At 63.1% G+C, this 16,410-nt stretch overlaps 4 protein-coding genes across 4 annotated transcripts; 3 read left to right on the top strand and 1 right to left on the bottom strand.

Moving 5' to 3' along the window:
• The first annotated feature begins 5 nt into the window (after positions 1-5).
• CHLRE_13g602500v5 (uncharacterized protein) lies at positions 6-3,167 on the top strand. The gene is made up of 7 exons (XM_043069803.1): positions 6-161; positions 223-370; positions 579-634; positions 853-1,009; positions 1,235-1,317; positions 1,551-1,696; positions 1,926-3,167. The coding sequence occupies exons 1-7, from the start codon at positions 124-126 to the stop codon at positions 2,522-2,524; spliced, it is 1,227 nt and encodes a 408-aa protein (XP_042917797.1). The 5' UTR covers positions 6-123; the 3' UTR covers positions 2,525-3,167.
• A 48-nt stretch (positions 3,168-3,215) lies between these two features.
• Positions 3,216-9,797, top strand: CHLRE_13g602550v5 (uncharacterized protein). Its single transcript, XM_043069804.1, has 9 exons — positions 3,216-3,630; positions 3,808-4,400; positions 4,551-4,914; positions 5,122-5,700; positions 5,877-6,427; positions 6,582-7,107; positions 7,230-8,248; positions 8,570-8,891; positions 9,134-9,797. Exons 1-9 carry the CDS (start codon positions 3,550-3,552, stop codon positions 9,359-9,361), a joined length of 4,263 nt encoding a protein of 1,420 aa, XP_042917798.1. The 5' UTR covers positions 3,216-3,549; the 3' UTR covers positions 9,362-9,797.
• A 2-nt stretch (positions 9,798-9,799) lies between these two features.
• CHLRE_13g602600v5 (uncharacterized protein) lies at positions 9,800-12,554 on the bottom strand. The gene is made up of 5 exons (XM_043069805.1): positions 12,144-12,554; positions 11,745-12,026; positions 11,408-11,496; positions 10,840-10,890; positions 9,800-10,532 (listed from the first exon to the last, which is right to left on the bottom strand). Exons 1-5 carry the CDS (start codon positions 12,433-12,435, stop codon positions 10,446-10,448), a joined length of 801 nt encoding a protein of 266 aa, XP_042917799.1. The 5' UTR covers positions 12,436-12,554; the 3' UTR covers positions 9,800-10,445.
• Positions 12,555-12,645: 91 nt separating this feature from the next.
• CHLRE_13g602650v5 (uncharacterized protein) lies at positions 12,646-16,389 on the top strand. The gene is made up of 8 exons (XM_043069806.1): positions 12,646-12,778; positions 13,128-13,351; positions 13,625-13,738; positions 14,054-14,188; positions 14,623-14,761; positions 15,034-15,134; positions 15,335-15,421; positions 15,742-16,389. The coding sequence occupies exons 2-8, from the start codon at positions 13,136-13,138 to the stop codon at positions 15,778-15,780; spliced, it is 831 nt and encodes a 276-aa protein (XP_042917800.1). The 5' UTR covers positions 12,646-12,778; positions 13,128-13,135; the 3' UTR covers positions 15,781-16,389.
• Positions 16,390-16,410: the final 21 nt, after the last annotated feature.

A 16,410-nucleotide genomic window follows, 5' to 3' on the forward strand; every position in this document is an offset into this window, starting at 1 on the left:
TATTATGCAATTATGAGGCTTGCACAGTCTGCGAACGCCTCGCAGAGCAAAACATTGCGACATTTTGCTACTGCGCATACATCATCACATATCGCTACAAAGCGCGCAAGGCAAATCCACGCCATGGGCCAATCGACCAGCGTGCGCTGGACCAGTGAAAGGTACGGGCCCGAACTATGCTGCAAGTTACATGTACCGTAATTTAGTGCGCTGCATTCGCAGACCTGACACGGCGAGCGCCGTGGAGCAGGCAAGCGGGGTCACAAGTAGGGTTGCCAACACAGCAGTGCCCAGCCACGGACCCGGATACGTGAATTACTTTGCCTATGGCTCTAACATGAGCCCGCAGACCCTGACAGGGAGGAGGCAGGTGGGTGAACAACGCCTGGGTGCAGGAAAGGGACTTGGGCAAAGGACACCCACGGTTGCTTGAGCTGGGGAGCGGCCGTGCTGCAGCGGCGTGGTATGGCCCTGAAACTGGCAGCAGGTATAGCATCACGTCTGGGCCGTGTTTCGTGGCATTGGAGCTTAAGGCCTGCTACATATACCCATTGTCTGGTGTGCTCACACACGCGTAGGTGGTTCCACTGGAATCCCACGCGGCGTCGCTGCTAGGCTGGACGTTGAGTTTCAGGTGCGGTGTTGCTGTAGGTGGCAGGTGGGCTTCAGGTGTTGTCCGACCGGTGGTTTGGGCCCAACGCAAGGCGGAAGTATACGTAGCTGCCCTAGCAAATGCAAGGGCAACGCTGTCACGCTGTGGAGCTTGGGCACACGATGCGGTTCGCGGTGCAGCGGTTGGTCAGTACTGATGCCAGCTGGTGTCACCAATGCACCTACGTCTGTGCTGCACAGGATGCTAGGGTTGCCGTACACCGAGCCCGGCTTCGCCACCATTGAGCGAGTCGTGGGGGCAGCCGGGAGCGGCACAGGTGCGGCCGGCTGTGGAGGCGGCGGCGGCCCGGCGGCGGTGCCGGCGTCTGCAGCCCCCTCAAGTCGCTGGCGGTCCGAGGTGGGTTGCCGGAACGTGCCGCTGGCCGAGGCCCGAGCGGTGGAGGCCCCGTGCCAGCCCGCAACCTAGTGCCAGTGCAGCCGCTTGGTTGGTGTGACCAATGGCCGTGCATGTGCCATTGCTGCCGCATTAGGGCCACAACGGTCATACACGCGCAGGTACTGCGGTGGGATTGCGATGTCATCACTTGCGCACCCACATATGCACCCTGTGCAAAAAACCCAGGTTCACGGCGTGCTGCACAAGCTCAAGCCGGCCGACTGGGCCACAGTCATGGCGACCGAGGGGGTGGGATCTTCGGACAGCGGGTAAGGCAGCCGCGATGGAGCATTGCCGCCTTGATTGAAGCACATGCACGCAGCATACACATACAATACGGCATTGGCAACAGCGGAGGAGTCCGTGACGCGCAAGGCTTACCGACCGACCGACGTCGGTAATGCATATGCACAAAATTGCTGTCCCACTCTTGCTGGACCTCCCGAACGCTGCCCGAACCGATCCTCTGCCTAATCCCACCTGCTACACACGCCACTTGTAGCTACAAGGTGGTGGAGGTGGAGGTGAGCCGCTACGATGGCACCGCTTGCCGCGCTCTGACGCTGGAGGGGAAGGCCGCATCGCTGCACTCACCGGGGCGTGGGCCTGTGGCGCCCTCGCAGCGCTACCTGGGCCTGCTGCGAGACGGTACGTGTGGAGGAGGACTGAGGACTGGTGGCATTTTGCAACTGGGTAGCTGGGTATGCGGCAGTGGCGTGAGGTTGGTGCTTCTCATGCGCGAAATACGCAATGAGAAAGTAAGCAGTGGAAGATTGGCGGGCGGGCGGAGGATAGGATGGAGTCTGGCACGTCATGCTGTTTTCGCGTGCGTGTACCACCTCTGAGCCTCCGACTTCATGCTCTTCCTCACATGCAGGTGCCCGCCACCACCGCCTGGATCCCGAATACATCACTTTCTTGGACTCGTTGCAGCCGTACGATGGATCGGGTGTGGCGCCCGCCATCGGCCGCGCTGCCGCCGTGGCCATGGCGGCGCCATTCGCGCTGCCGCTGCTTCCGCCCGTGCTGCTGCTGCGCTACCTGCGCAAGCAGCAGCAGGACCAGCAGCAGGCTCCTGCCGGGTCAGGCGGTGGTGGCGGCAGCGGTGGATCTGATGCTGCCGCAACGACGATCGGCGCCTCTGCTTTGAGCGCGGCCAAGGGCGCGACAGACCTGGCGTCCAAAGCCACTGCCATGTCCTCGGGTGCGCCGCCAGCCTCGCCAGCGGCATCGGCTGCCGCCGACAAGGCGGCCGCCGGTCCTAACTCAGACAGCAAGTTTCGCGGCAGTAGCGCCAATGGAAAGGACAACGGGAGATCGCAGGCTGTGCCTCAGGAGCTGCTACAGCCGCCGGCCACGATGCCGGCAGTGATGGGCAAATACATCAATGCCGTACAGAGCCTGACGTGGCTGGCGCATGACATCTTGGCGGCACCGGTTCTGGGCAGCGGCAGTAGCAGCAGTGTGAAGCAGTAGAGGTTTGGGAGCGTGAATGGTGGTAAGCGAGATAGGTCTGGCCGCATAAACAACCTCAGACTGGATGTCTGAGGTTGACTGGTCGATAACGCAGGACGACTGGGGAGGAGTGGAGGAGGGGGGGGGGGGGTGGAGGACCAGTGGGCACGTGTGTGGGATGGGCTGGAACTCTTGTCGTTATGGCGTTATTTGGGCGTTCAATGTGAACAAGTCTGGCGCCAATGCGTGAGCGCCCTATGATGAACCTTCTCTGTTATTCCTTTCTGTTACATCGCATGGGGCACCAGTCGAGTCTCTCCACCTCAAATGTCCACCATGGCAGGTGCGGCAGCGTGGAGGTGGGGCAGCAGCAGCAGCCGCGGCAGCCGCAGCAGCAGGAAGTGGATGGGGAGGACTAGTCCTGAAGGTGGTTGCAGGCGCGAGGCCCCTGTGCTTGGGGTGTTGGTTCTAGGTGGCACACCTGCCTGGACCTGGACCCCTATACCGTGCGGTGTGGACCTGCTCCTGCTCGGCGCCATTGACGTCGGGGCCAAAGAGCATTTCTGATTATACGGTAACTCAGAACACGACTTTCTGTCACGTATTGTGCCAAACGACATATTTAGCTCTTCAGCTATGACTGTAATTAAACTAGCGTGAGTTCCTATGTCGACCAAAAGGCAAAAGCGACTCATTTCTGCTCCATGATGGCGTTTTCCCCTCTCCTTCCAATTCATGTAAGAGTCAGTGGGACAACTTATGAACGGGGAGCGATATGGAAATATGGCTTTTGAAGACAGGGTTTGCTATATGAGCCCATGTTCAACCTTGAGTAAATGTGTTGGGTCGGTGAACAAAGTGAACGCTTAGAACTAAGCGGTGGCAGGCCTGGACGTCCGCCCAGTGTGTCGCGCACGATGGACATGTACCCGAGATGTGGCGCACGGATTCGCACGTTTACACAGGTTGAGGTCCGCAACGCGGCACTGTCTGGCGCTGCCTGGGCCACCTTACCGTTGGCCCTCTTCCTCCGTCTGCCTGGTCATATGGTCACTGCGCTATGCGTCCTACACGTGGTCGTGGATGCGTGGCTTCTGTTGCTGGCGCACCCTTTGTGGGGTGGAAGGGTGAGGGCTGGGCGAGGGGCCCAAATACCTCAGACTGCAGCAGGTAGTGCAGACTGTACCGCCAGGCACCGCTGCCCCTGCAGGTATCCGCCACCTACACCCACTATGCTGCCGCCGGTCATCCTTCAAAAACTCTGCACTCTCCTTCCACCCCTCCTCCCCCATGCTCCTTTGCAGCGGGTCAACCTAGGTGGGGAGCTGATCTACAACGCGTGTGCATCCGCGGTATGGGCGTGTGTGCTCAACAGGAGCGACGGTATCAGAGCCGGCACCACCAGCACTAACTTTGGCTCCTTTCCAGCTTTTGACCCAGCATACCTACAGCAGGTGCTGCTGTGCCTGCTGCAGTTGCTCTCAATAAGGGCCGCCGCTGCAGTGCTCGTGACGTGGTTCGCAACACCCAACCCCAGCCGTGCCCAGCCCAGCCTTCAGGCCCCCAGCAGTGGGATCCAGGTGGCCGCGGGCGCGACGGACAACCCAGCCGCCGCCAGTGGCTCTAACCCCAGCACCGATGCAGCAGGCGTCGGCGGCGCTGGCGCCTACCGCTGCTTCCAGCTGGCAGGTGCAGCTCAGGATGATGACGACGGTTGCGCCGGCCTGAAGCCGCAGCCCCGTACGCCTGCTCAGTGCCATGCGGCTCCTGCTGGCGCGGATGTGGACTGGCGCTCGGCGCTGATGCGAGCCCTGGGAATGGAGAGGGTGCCGGCGGAGGATGCAGCGGCCTTCGCGCTCTTCACGGAGTCGTTTGTGTTGTCAACTAGTCGCACCGGGTAAGCACACAGGACGTGCACTGATGTAGCGTGGCGCTGGTATGCCTTGTCAGTGACAGGGGCGCAGCAGTACCAGTCCAGTGCCCACGACCTCGCCAACCTCATCAACCACCCCACACAACAGTTTTCATACCGCCGCTGCAACCACAGGCAAACTACGGACATGCTGCTGCTGCTCTCGTGCTTCATGCAAGGCTATTTCGTGCAGGGCCGCTCGCCGTTCTGCGCCCTCAACGCCTACGCCTGCCTCTACCTCGGCCCGGGCTGCGCCTGTACGCTGGCGCGCCTGCTGCTGCCACACCTGCCGCTGCCGCGGCCTCTCGCAGCGCGCGGCGCGGCGCTCGTGGAGGCGATGTCGCGGGCCCTTCGACTGCCGCGGCTGGGGCTGCAGCTGTTTGTCCACCTGCTGACGGCAGTGGGGGCGCTGCCGGTGCCGCCCGCCCTCGCGTCCTCGTTCTTCCGGGGCCCTTCCTTCCCCCTGCTGGTGGGCGTCATCAAGCCCATCACCGATCTGGTGAGCGCACTGAGTGCCATGCCGTGACGTACTCTGCCTGCTGCCGTGCTATGCCTGCCTGCTGGCCTGCCTGGCCGCACCAATGCCTGCACCCAACCACTTTGCTCGAGTGCGCTGGGCCTCGCTCCAAAGCACTACCGGGCCTTTACACGCCAACGCGCTTTCGCATTTACCCTCATGCCTAATGGCACCCTTTGTCTGTTGCAGGTGCCGCTCTGGGCCGCTGTGGTGTTGGCAGTGATCAAGGTGCCGCTGCAGTTCGGCAACATGCGCATCACCATGTCGGCAGCGGCGGTGTCGGCGGCGCCAGCGTCAGCGGGGCACGGCGAAGTTATGAGCTCCACGGAGGCGTGGCTGCGAGCTGTGTCTGTGGAGCTGCTGGCAGTTGCCACCACCCTGGGTTGCCACACATACCTGTGGAGGGAGTTTGGCAGGCGGAGGCAGAGCAAGAGATTGCGGTTGGAAGATGGCCAAGGGCAGGGCCAGCCGCAGCAACAGCAGCATGAACAGGAGCACGAGGAGAAGCAGGGTGCGCGTGCCGCTGCTGCCAAGGGTGGCATGGCGCAGGCGAATGCAGCGGCTGCAGATGAAGCCGGGATGAAGGTGGAAGAGCACGGCGCCACGATGGCGGCAGTAGCTGCTGGCAGCAGCAGCGCTGCGGCGACGCAGCAGGCCTGGCAGGTCCAGCAGCCGCACAGGCCGCAGGAAGGGCCGCCCTTGCAGCAGCCGTGCCAGCGGCCACCTCCCTACCGGGCAGTCTGTCGGCGCACCAGTTTAGTCGTTAAGGTGAGGGCCCGACCTGCATGCATGGCAATGCAATCCAGGCATTGACATGGCGCAAACTGACGCACGTTGATTTAATCTGCTTGAACTGCACGCACGTTCATCTGTTTTCTGCCTGCACTCTGCCCACGCCGACACTCGCGCTATGTGTTGCCGCTTGAACACTGCTGTAAACACAGATTCCCTGGGCCGAGCCGGAGGACCTGACGCTGGCCTTCCGCCACCGCCTGGTCTGCCTGGCCGCAGCCGCCCGCCAGGGCGCCAACAACGACCGTCGCGGCAAGCACAGCAACGTCCTCGGTGGCAGCACCAGCAGCCGTCCCGGAGATGGCAGCAGCTGCGGCGGCGGTCAGCAGCAGGGTGCAACCGGCGGCTTGGTGATGATGGCGGCGGCGGTCAGGCGAGGCTGCATTGAGCTGGTGATGGTGCTGGGCCTGCGCCGCGGTGCTCTGCCGGGTGGCACAGGCGGCGCCGATGGTTGCAGCCGCCTGCCCGGGTGCCTGTCCGGCTTGGGGCAGGAATCACACATGGCCGGCGATGACGGGAGCAGAAGCCAACGAGGTGACGGTGTGGTCTGTGCGGGTGGCGGAGTGGAGCTGCCGTTCAGTCTGCCGGAGATGCTCACAGCAGTTGGGCTGCTGGACAGCAATGGGCGGCCGCAGGCGGCGTTGGCGGCGGCGCTTGGCGACGGCAAGGGAGAGGGCGGCGGCGCGAAGACCGGGGCGGGCAGGTGGGCAGGGTTGCCATGCACGGCCCGGATAGGGCAAGAGAGGAACGACAGGGAAAGGATAAAACGATGCTTTCGAGGCGCGTGTGCACTCATCGGGTACCCTACCGTGCCAAGGTCGCCGTCACACCTGCCCCTCCAAACGCACATCACGCAGGCCGGCGGCCAAGGACCTGCAGCAGCTGCTGTCAGAGCTGCAAGTGCGTGTCGTGGACCTGGAGGATGACGCCAGCGCTGAAGACACCGCAGCACCGCCGGGGCTGCGCGTGCAGGGCCTTGGCCCGCGCGTGCTGCTGCTGCCGTCGCCTCCAGCATTGACGACTGCCGGGCCCCAGTCGCCTCGTGGCAAACTGCAGCACCCAGCCGCTGATGGGCCGCGGGCGCAGCGGCTCCCGCCGCTGTTGCTGCGGGCGCGGCTGGGCCTGGGGTCGGACTGGGACGGCGGCGCAGTGCCGGAGGTTGAGTCAGGGCTGATGTTGATGGGCTCCGGCACCTCGTGTGTCCCCTGCCGCGTCAGGCCGCTGGGGCCGGTGCGGCCGCGGCAACAGGCGACCACGGCGGCAGCCCCCACATCCACTGTTGGTACTGCTGCGGTTGAATCGGCCGCGGCGGAATGGGAGGTTGAGGTGGAGGTCACTGTGGAGTTCGGAGCAGGACAGCTGGTGACACCCGGAGGACTCCTGGTGAGACTTGCAGAGTCAATGACCGCATATGGAGGGCCTGCGAGACTTTGTTTCCTGCATTGCATTATTGCTGCCCTGCACTCGCGCTAACGGCTCAATGTGTCGCGGCCTGTACGCTGCAGCTGGACCTGCGTGTGCGTGAGCCGCAAGGAGGCCCTGCGGCTGCGGCTACAGCGGCGGCCGCGGCTGCGGCTAGCCCGGCGCGCATGCGGCGGGCCTATGTGCCGCTGGTCGCCACCGACGACGGCGAGCTGGCGGCCGAGGTGACGGCCCTGGTCAAGGACTGGCCGGACCCGAGCAGTGGCGGCGGCCGCGGTGGAATGGATTCGTTCCTGTTGGATGTGGGGTACTGGCTGCAGGCCTCGCCGGCAGAGGCAGAGGCGGAGGCGGAGAAGACGGCAGCCGAGGAGGTGGAGGCTGAAGAAGCGACAGCAGCAACGGCTTCGGAAGGACTTGAGGCGCCAGTGTCAGCGCCGTGGGCAGAGGCGGCAGCGGCAGCGGCAGAGGCTCAACTGCAGGCCGATATTGCGGAGGGGCTTTTGTCCTATGTGCGGCGTGAGGGTCGGCTGCCGGTGACGGCGGCGCGGCTCGCAGCCGACGTGGAGGTGCTGCAGCGCAGAGCCATGCGGCTGCAGCAGGCAGGGGGAGGGGAAGTGGGGGCACAGCAGCAGCAGCAGCAGCAGCAGGCGTCGCATCCGGCGTCACTTCCGGCGGCGCAGCGGGAGCAGCGGGAGGAGCCGGCATCGGACCGGGTCGTTGCTGTAGCGAGCAAACCTCAGAGCAGCAAGGCGGGTGGCGATCGCGATGAGAAGGCGGTCAGCCGGGTCACCGGTCCTGCGAGCACAATGTCGCCGAAAGGCAAGGGAGCGGCAGGCGGCGCTGCAGGAGAGGCCAGCCGAGCCGGAGGTGCAGGGGCGGGGAAGCAATGCACGTCTTCGTATGAGGGCTGCAGCGCGGCGGCGGCGACTGGCGACGTTGCTGGTCGATGTATGGGCGAGGGCGGCAATACAGAAGGCAACCCGCATATCAGCTGGATGTCGGCGCTGCTGTGTGTGGTGGGTCTGGTGCGCATCCCAGCGGCGCAGCGCCAGGCGTTCATCGTCTTTGCCGACAGAGCTATGCTGCCGTTCACATTGACCGGGTGAGGCGGCGCAGGGCCAGGGTCTGGGTCTGGGTCAGGGTCAGAGGCTGGGGCTGGGGCTGGGCCAGGGGCTGGGTCTGGGTCAGGGTCAGAGGCTGGGGCTGGGGCTGGGAATGGGGCAGGGGCAGGGGCAGGTCGGGACGGTCCTTGTCTCTTCAGCACCAGCTGATATCCGGCGGCTAGGCAGCGCTCCAGGGCTGCAAGCTGTGATGAATTACAGGTGAACATCATCTCCGCACACTGTGTTGCCATGGCATGCAACTGGTGACACGGCATGATTTATGGCACGACACGACACACGTGTTCGTCTGTCCTTTCCAGGCACATGGTGGACGCAGTCGTACTCGCCGCCGTGCTGTGGAGCACGCTCCGCGCCGGCGTCTCCCCGCTCGACTCGGTCATGCTGCCGGCGATGGGCACGCTCGGCATTGGCGCGGCGGGCGCGCTGGTGCAGCTGCTGCTGCCGCAGCGCGCCTCGGAGCGGCTGGCGACAGCGCTGCGGCTGCCGTGCCACGTCAGCGCCGTGGTGATGAAGGTGCTGACGACGGCACACGTGCTGCCGCACCCGCTGACGTCACTGCCGTACTACAGCCGCCTGGCGTTCCCTCTTCGAGAGGGCCTGATGGCGCCCATGACGTGTCTGGTGCGTGTGTGAGCTTTCGTGTTAGGGGTGGCGGGCTGGGAAGCTGAGAGGCGGGGGGCTTGGCAAGGTGGAGAAACGATGGGTATGCGCCTGCAGCGGAGCAAGGGGCACATGCATACCGCAGCCACTCTGACACGTAGCAGGGGAAGGAGTGCCTTGTACGTCTATTACTGGAGTGATGCCCACATGCCCCGCGCGACCACACCACACGCCGTGTGCCGCACACGCACACAAACACGCAGGTGTCGCCGGCCGCCACGCTTGTGCTGTGTGTGCTCAAGGTGCCGGTCAACACGGCCGTACTGCTGGACGTGGGTGTGGCCGCGCACCTGCCCGCCGCGCTGGTGCGGGTGCTGGCGGTGGAGCTGTTGGCCCTGGCCACAACCCTGGGGTGCCACGCCTATCTGTGGAAGGAGTTTGGCAGGAGGCAGGGGCTTCGGCAGGCGCAGCGGCAGCTTCGGCAGTGCTGAGGACTGGGCTGAGGACGTGCGTTGGTTAGCAGCAGGACTGGGTTGGCAGGGGCAGGGGGGTGGCAAAGTGACCGTGACAATTTATTATGGCACATCGGAGATGATGTCGCAGGGGTTAGCTGTTCATGTGGAAAAGGAGTGGAGAGGGCGGGTTGTGAATACCAGCCCAAACTAAACCAAACCCAATGCAGTAGAGCGAGGAGGAGAGCGTGGCATATGCTTGACAACGGAATGGGGGGCTGGGATGCGGCATGATGCGTCCGGGCGAGACAGCCGAGACTCGAGTACCGGTATGTATGACTGTGTTGTCCTGCAACGTGAGGCGGGCTTGAGGGATTGCCTGACAGCCCGAGTTGCCCAAGCCAACGCTGGGCTATAGCATGCTCTGTTGCAACGTTTGCCCCAGTACTTTACCTGTTTACCAGACATTGGGCGAGGGGCTTTCAGGGGCTGCTAGGGTATGGCAGCTGATGGCGGCGCAAGTGCGCAACACAGGCCTGCTTTGCAGCGTCCATTCACCAGTGCCTACGCACGGCATTCCGCACAGACCGCACTTTACTCAGTTAAGTCCTGACTGCATGTCTTTGGCATACTCCGACACGACCCTAACTTGCGTCATCTGCCGTACACTAGACAACCGAGCTTTCAGGCGATATACATGCACAATCCATACATGCAACGGCATGGGCGCTGTCGTGTCAATGAATGGTCCTGCACTTGAACAACAGCGAACGGTGAATGGTACAGTTCTATGCGCCCGGCCCCAGAACGCCAAGTGCCTCCGTACAACGCCCGTCATCTTAGCAGGGTTGCACCGTTGCACCCGTGTAATACACCTCTGACGCGGCCCCAGTCCACATTCAAAAGTGCGCCACCAGGTATGGTGTAATCATGTCGGTCAACGTGAGCAGCAGTTATGGGGCGCAGCGTGCTTTTGTACTTTTACTGTTCCTTCATGTAACATCGAACACTAAATCCGTTACCACAACCATCAATAAAATACGGGCTTGAAGCAGTGCCAGGCACGCGCCGGCCGGGTTCTTGACACCTGGTTCCTCTGCGTGTACATGTGCCGTTCACTGCTTCACCGCCCCCCAGCCGCCCGCATCTCCACCGCGGCCGCCGTAGCGGCTGTGGCGGGCACCCGATCCGGATCCAGGCTCATCAGCACCTGCGCATCCGTGACAGCCGCAACAGCGACATGGCTGCCTTTGAAGCTGGTGGAATGGCAGATAGATTGTGCACTCAGGCTTCTGCGCGGCTTCCCAACTCAAAACAGCACATGCGGTTCGTGGCATTTCGGGTAGCCGACGGCCCCGTCTGTAACGCCATGCAAACTTCCATCAGGCGGACCCTCAAGGTGCCCACCCACTGGCACGCCCGCGCTCAATCCCCCACGACCCCGCCATGCCCTTCAACCGCCCTAGCTCCGCCCACCTGCCCCACCCACGTTGCCCCACCCACGTTGCCCCACCCACCTGGCTCACGAATCCCTGGAAGTCGGGCGTCTCCAGCTGCGCCGCCAGAGCCTGCACACAAACACGAACACAAACACACAATGTAACGCACATGCACGATGTTTTTTTTCTGCTTTTTAACACACATAAAAAAGACAGCGCAAGGAAAAGACACTGTATTTAAGGTGGTTGCCTGCCAATACGCTAGGCAAACAGGCAGGCAAACAGGCGGGCAGGCGGGCAGGCGGGCGGGCAGGCAGGCAGGCAGGCAGCTGACCCCCTGCTTTGCTCCTTGTCGAGCCCATCCCACCGGAGCACACCGCAAACCACAAACCCTTGTACCGCGCCATGCCCTGCCCCCGCCCCGCACACAGAGCCCGAGGCCACGGCTACCCTTTCTGCACCGACCACCACGCAGCCCTGCTGCGCGTCTGTACTTGACCTGCCTTGCCTCAGTCCACCGCGTCATGGCGCGGCCTCCCGCACCACCTCGGAACCCCGCCAACCCCAGCGTACTTTGGTCCTGGCTTACGTAAATCCCCACCCCACCCCACCCCACCCCACCCCACCCCACCCTCCCTCCCCCCACCTTCTCCCGGTCCGCTGCGCCGTCTATGCGGCCCAGCACGCCCTGCAGCCGCGGGTCCGACAGCCGCTGCCGCAGCTCAGCGTTGCCGGCTGCGAGGAAGCGGGGCGAAGTGCGGAGGGGTGGTTTTAAGGACATGCCAACTGTGCGTGCTTGTGTTTTCGCTAGTTGCAAAGGCCTGTGGACATGGATGCAGAGTCTCGCGTTGAGGCGCTGACTGTATGTCGGTGTCACAGCACATTGTTCCCGTACCGTCCAATGCGAGTTAGCACACCCTCTACGGCACAGCACCCCTGACTGCCCACCGCTGACAGCACAACACCCCTGACTGCCCACCCACCCAGTGCAAGGTACTGCTCTCTCCGCAGCTTGTACTCGGCTTCGTCCGCAGCCGCTATCCCGTCACCGCTGCTGCCGTCGCCGCCGCCACCGCCGCCGCCGCCTCCAGCTCCCGCTGCTGGCCCCGCCCCAGCCGCTGCAGGGGTGCTGCTGCTGCTGGCACCGCGCGCACCAGCAGCCGCAGCAGCCGCAGCGCCACCTGCTTGGTGTGTTGCTGCTGCTGTTGCTCCGACTGGTGCTGCTGCTGCTGCTGCTGTCGAAGCTCCAGCAGCGGTGCTACTCCCTGCAGGGAGAGTCCAACCAGGACAAGCGTCAGTGACAGCACCTCCGTGCTGCACAAAACCCACAGAGTGGCCTTCGCACCACGCCCACGCCTTGCCGCCGCCCATGCAAACCCTACCAGGTGCATCATCTGAGCGGTACACGCGAACTTGCAGCTGTTGGATGTTCCCAGTGCCTGCTTCCCGCTTGAGGGCGCGCACGATGACCTTGCTGTGGGGAAACCGCGCTGCCACGCTTGGGTCGCTCAGCGGTGCCAACTGTACGCCTGCTTCCGTTTGGAAGTGGAGCCCCTCCTGACCATCTCCTCTTGCTATGTGAAGTCGTTGGCCCACTTTTAGCGCGGCGAGGACGGCGCCGTCCACCCCCGCCAAGGCGACGACATCTAAATTCAAGTCAGCTTTGTCAGACATTTACAACTATGATATCGAGAACCGTCGAGAGTGTCAGGAAAAGAAAGAGACCCTGCTACACGTAGAACGCGTTCACCAAAACGAGTGCGCGTTTTGACACCTTAAATTTATAAGTTCATAAACAACACACGCAACGCTATGTTTCAATTGTCCAAATACCAAATTGCGGACTTCGGGACTTGTCACCTGCATGGGAATTGCAATCTACTGGATCTTCGCACTCCTTGCAGACCGCTGCGCCCGCAATTCAGTCTGCTGGGTAGCTGGCGCCTCAACCTACACACTGCAGCCCGGATCAGCTTTCCGGCGAGCGTGACCCTTTGCCACATCCTTCGTCGCTCAGGTGCGTACGCTGTAGGATCTTTTGCGGCCTTTACATGCATCCATACATAATGGTGGTTATGGTTTCATAGGCAGAGCCCGTCCGGCCTTCCGGGGTGTGCGGGCAATTGAGTACATCAGCGCATCGCATGGAAGGCTCGGGGCCGGGCGCGTGCCCGTCACGCCTTCATAGTTGGCAGCTAGGGAGAGGATTGCACAGCGCTGGTGCATGCACTGTTGGAGTACAGGCCTCTTCCACGGGCGGGATGGGCCCTCAACCGCTGCCCCCCTCCGCCTGACTCCGCGCACAGTCTCACCCTCACACCACGATGTCCCTCCCTGCATGCCTCGCATTCCCACTCTACTCACAGTCAACACCATGAGCCTGTCCCTGCTCAAGTCCTCGGCTCCAGCTGTGGCCGCGCCCCGCCGCTCCCGGGCGGCCACCGTGGCGCCCCTGTGCTCCTCGGCGCACGGGTGCCACCAGCCCTTCCGCTCCTCGGCCGCCGCCCGCCGCCCCGCCGCGGTGCGCGTGCAGGCCTCTGCCCAGCCGTCTGTGGAGCAGCGCTGGGACGCCCAGGTCGTCGAGGGCAAGGTAGGCGCAGCGGTGTGCGGCTGGTGTTGGCGACAAGGCGGGGAGGCTGCGGGGGAGGGGCAGCGAGGTGCTGGCGCTGCGGCCCACGCCGTGCGCTAGGTCCGTGCGTGGGTCGTGAGGAACCCGCTGCCATCGGGGCAGCATCGCGCGCCCAGCTCTTCGTTGGCCGCTTGCGTGTGGCAAAACTCACACCGCCTCGCCCCGGCAATCGCCCTCGCTCCTACCCCCAACCCCACTGCCGTTTGCTCCTCGTCATTAACACTCCTCTCCTAGGTCCGCAACGTGACCGGCTCCGACATCAAGTCGTACCTGGCTGATGGCTGGACCATCCTGGACGTGCGCCCGCCCAGCGAGGCCAACAAGGCGCGCATCGTGGGCGCGGTGGAGGTGAGGCCGAGGTTCGGGCGGGCTTGGGGCGCACTTGGTATGGAGTTGGATGGGTGGGACTTGGATGAGGTTGGGGTGGACTAGGGGTGGGGTGGGGCAGGGTTAGGCGGGTGCGGGTGGGGTTGCGGGTCAGGTTGCGAACTGGCGATGTAGGGTGTCAGGAAGGAGGCGGGGTGTTTAATCCAACACCCAGGACTTCACAGCGGCCCACATAGCTCCTCTACACCCTGTGCCTACCCACCCGCGCCCACCACCCACCCGCCTGCTTTGCCCGCACCTGTGTCCGCGCCTGTGTACGCTCCCCCCTCACTGCAGGTGCCTCTCTTCGTGGAGGACGAGGAGGTGAGCCTGGGCTCCTTCATCAAGCGCGCCAGCGCCTTCGGCATGGGCGGCTGGTGGCTGGGCGGCTCGCACATGGTGCCCAACCCCAACTTCATGGGCGAGGTGCAGGTGAGGCGGAGGAGAGGGGGCAGAAGGGGGGGGGGAGGGCGGGGGGGAGGGAGGGAGAGGGAGACGACGGGGAGGCGGGCGACAGGGGTAGGGGAGGCCGAGGCGGTAGGGTAGGAGGATGTAGGCATGGCCAGGTCGGCAAGGCCAGCACAATGAGACCCTTTCTGGGAATTGAAGTCGTCTGCAGAGGAGTCTGCGCCGCGGGGAGTCAGAGGCATTACCAGCGGGCTAAGGGGATGGACTCTTCCCAGCCCTGACGCAAGTCTACACGAGCGCGCGACCACCTCCGCGTTAGCGCAAGCATCGGCGCGTCGCCCCTCGGCCCGGCCTCTCCAGCCTGCACATGCAACATCACCTAGACCAATCTACCTCAGTGCATACAGATGCGCGCCTCGCAACCGGTATGCTGCCGTGCTGCCCCCTCGCGCCCTCAGGCTAAGATCCCCAAGTCCGCCAAGGTGATTGTGGGCTGCCAGAAGGGCCTGCGCTCGCTGGCGGGCTGCGAGCAGCTGAGCCTGGCAGGCTACGAGACCCTGGCCTGGGTCAACGGCGGATTCGACAGCTGCCGGGCAGGTGGGTACTCGGTCGTCCAGAGGTGTGCGTATGATGCTGCGACCGGGGTACAGCTGACAGGTGAAGGTTGGTGCCGAAGCAGTTAGGGGCTTGGAGATTGGTGAGTGGCTTTTGACGGATCGCCTCGCGGTGTGTTGCCATACGCCCCGCCGTTGGTTACACACACACACACACACATACACATACACATACACATACACACACACACACACACACCGCCTCATCGTGCTAACCCACTCATCCACACCTGACACCCTTTCACTGCCCACCAGACGAGGTGCCCACGGTGGGCGACGTGGACATCCGGTACGCGGGCATTGGCGGCCTGAGCGAGGCCATTGGCTGGACCGAGGTGCAGCAGGAGCAGAACAAGGTGGGGGGAAAGAGCGAGCGCACCAGCGGTTCTGGGTGCGGGCTGGTTTGAAGTGGTATATGTATGTGTGGGAAGTCGGGCAGCGCAAGCGCTAGCAGCGACCCTGGTTACACAGTGAAGGGTCATGGCGCCAACCTGCATGCGCATCTTGAACTGTGGTCGCGCCGGGTGCTCCCTTCGCACCACACCCGCACTCACAGGGCCTGGGCAGTGTGGACGGCGCGCTCAAGGTGGTGGGCCTCATCCTGGCGGCGGACCTGCTGCTGTTCGCGTCCGAGTACGTCCAGGTGAGAAAGGCAGCGACAGGGAGGGACGGAGGGGCGGTGCAGGAGGGGTGTGGGGGGTGTAAGAGGGCGTGGGGGCGTGGTACTCCCTGCGACTGCCTTTGCTGTGAGGGTCTTCGATTGGGGTGCAAGGGAAAGCGTGTGTGTGTGGGGGGGGGGGAGTCTGGATAGAGCGTTTTAGGTTGGGATCGGGACTGCGTATGTTGTCTAGGGACCTGGACGGTGGGTGTGTGGGTATGGACTGGCAGGCTGTAACCAATGGCCACGTCTGCTCTCGTTAGGCTCATCGCTCGCACTGCTCACCTCGTCAATCATGCATGCAGGCGTACCTGGAGGGCAAGGTGTCGCTGCCCAGCCTGTAAGTAGGACACGGAGGCCGCGGTGGAAGCTGGAAGCGGATGCTGCCTTTGCTGCCAGGAAATGGCTTGCGGACATACGGACATACGAGGGAAGTGGATATGGAGTGATAACATTTTTGGTGAAGGGTGCATGGACGGGCGTGCACCCCCATGCATTGAGGGGCGGCTGCATCTCTGCTTGGGGTCGTAGCGGATCTGGCCTGCTGGTTGGAGGCACCGCATTTGCTAACAGCAGTGACTTAGGACTTGAGATACCTCGTGAAAATGCTGATGTAGGACTAGATTATTGAGTATGAGCTAGTATACATTCAACGTTGGGCTTGGCGTGTGCGTGGGGTGATCGTGCAAGGGATGACGTGGGGTCGGAGCGTGCCGGTGCGGGCGGGCGTGGACCACACGATAGGCAGGCTGATTGTCCCTGCCCCAGAAACGGGGTCTTGTCCTCGATTTCCAAGTATGTATTATAACCAATCCATTTTGTCTATAACGCAGTTGCTTGAACTGATCCTTGCAGTTCGTCCAGTTCAACTCACAGAACTGACAAATAGAGGAGCGGCCAGTTAATGAAGCGAGTTCAAAATGTGACAACAAGCTTTGTAAAACAGTCTATTCCTTGACTGGTTTGAGCTACGA

The sequence above is a fragment of the Chlamydomonas reinhardtii genome, chromosome 13 (assembly GCF_000002595.2).
Source record: "Chlamydomonas reinhardtii strain CC-503 cw92 mt+ chromosome 13, whole genome shotgun sequence".
Classification (NCBI taxonomy): Eukaryota; Viridiplantae; Chlorophyta; class Chlorophyceae; order Chlamydomonadales; family Chlamydomonadaceae; genus Chlamydomonas; species Chlamydomonas reinhardtii.

Bases quoted from the DNA above. Each gene is read 5' to 3' on its own strand.
- CHLRE_13g602500v5 (XM_043069803.1), top strand. From the start codon at position 124: ATGGGCCAATCGACCAGCGTGCGCTGGACCAGTGAAAG. The intron at 371-578 runs GTGGGTGAACAA...ACACACGCGTAG, and splicing joins CCCTGACAGGGAGGAGGCAG to GTGGTTCCACTGGAATCCCA. The intron at 1,697-1,925 runs GTACGTGTGGAG...CCTCACATGCAG, and splicing joins CCTGGGCCTGCTGCGAGACG to GTGCCCGCCACCACCGCCTG.
- CHLRE_13g602550v5 (XM_043069804.1), top strand. From the start codon at position 3,550: ATGGTCACTGCGCTATGCGTCCTACACGTGGTCGTGGATGCGTGGCTT. The intron at 7,108-7,229 runs GTGAGACTTGCA...TGTACGCTGCAG, and splicing joins TGACACCCGGAGGACTCCTG to CTGGACCTGCGTGTGCGTGA. The intron at 8,892-9,133 runs GTGCGTGTGTGA...ACAAACACGCAG, and splicing joins TGGCGCCCATGACGTGTCTG to GTGTCGCCGGCCGCCACGCT.
- CHLRE_13g602600v5 (XM_043069805.1), bottom strand. From the start codon at position 12,435: ATGTCTGACAAAGCTGACTTGAATTTAGATGTCGTCGCCTTGGCGGGG. The intron at 12,027-12,143 runs GTAGGGTTTGCA...CTCTCCCTGCAG, and splicing joins CCGCTCAGATGATGCACCTG to GGAGTAGCACCGCTGCTGGA. The intron at 10,891-11,407 runs GTGGGGGGAGGG...GTTTGTGTGCAG, and splicing joins GCGCAGCGGACCGGGAGAAG to GCTCTGGCGGCGCAGCTGGA.
- CHLRE_13g602650v5 (XM_043069806.1), top strand. From the start codon at position 13,136: ATGAGCCTGTCCCTGCTCAAGTCCTCGGCTCCAGCTGTGGCCGCGCCC. The intron at 13,352-13,624 runs GTAGGCGCAGCG...CTCCTCTCCTAG, and splicing joins CCCAGGTCGTCGAGGGCAAG to GTCCGCAACGTGACCGGCTC. The intron at 14,189-14,622 runs GTGAGGCGGAGG...TCGCGCCCTCAG, and splicing joins ACTTCATGGGCGAGGTGCAG to GCTAAGATCCCCAAGTCCGC.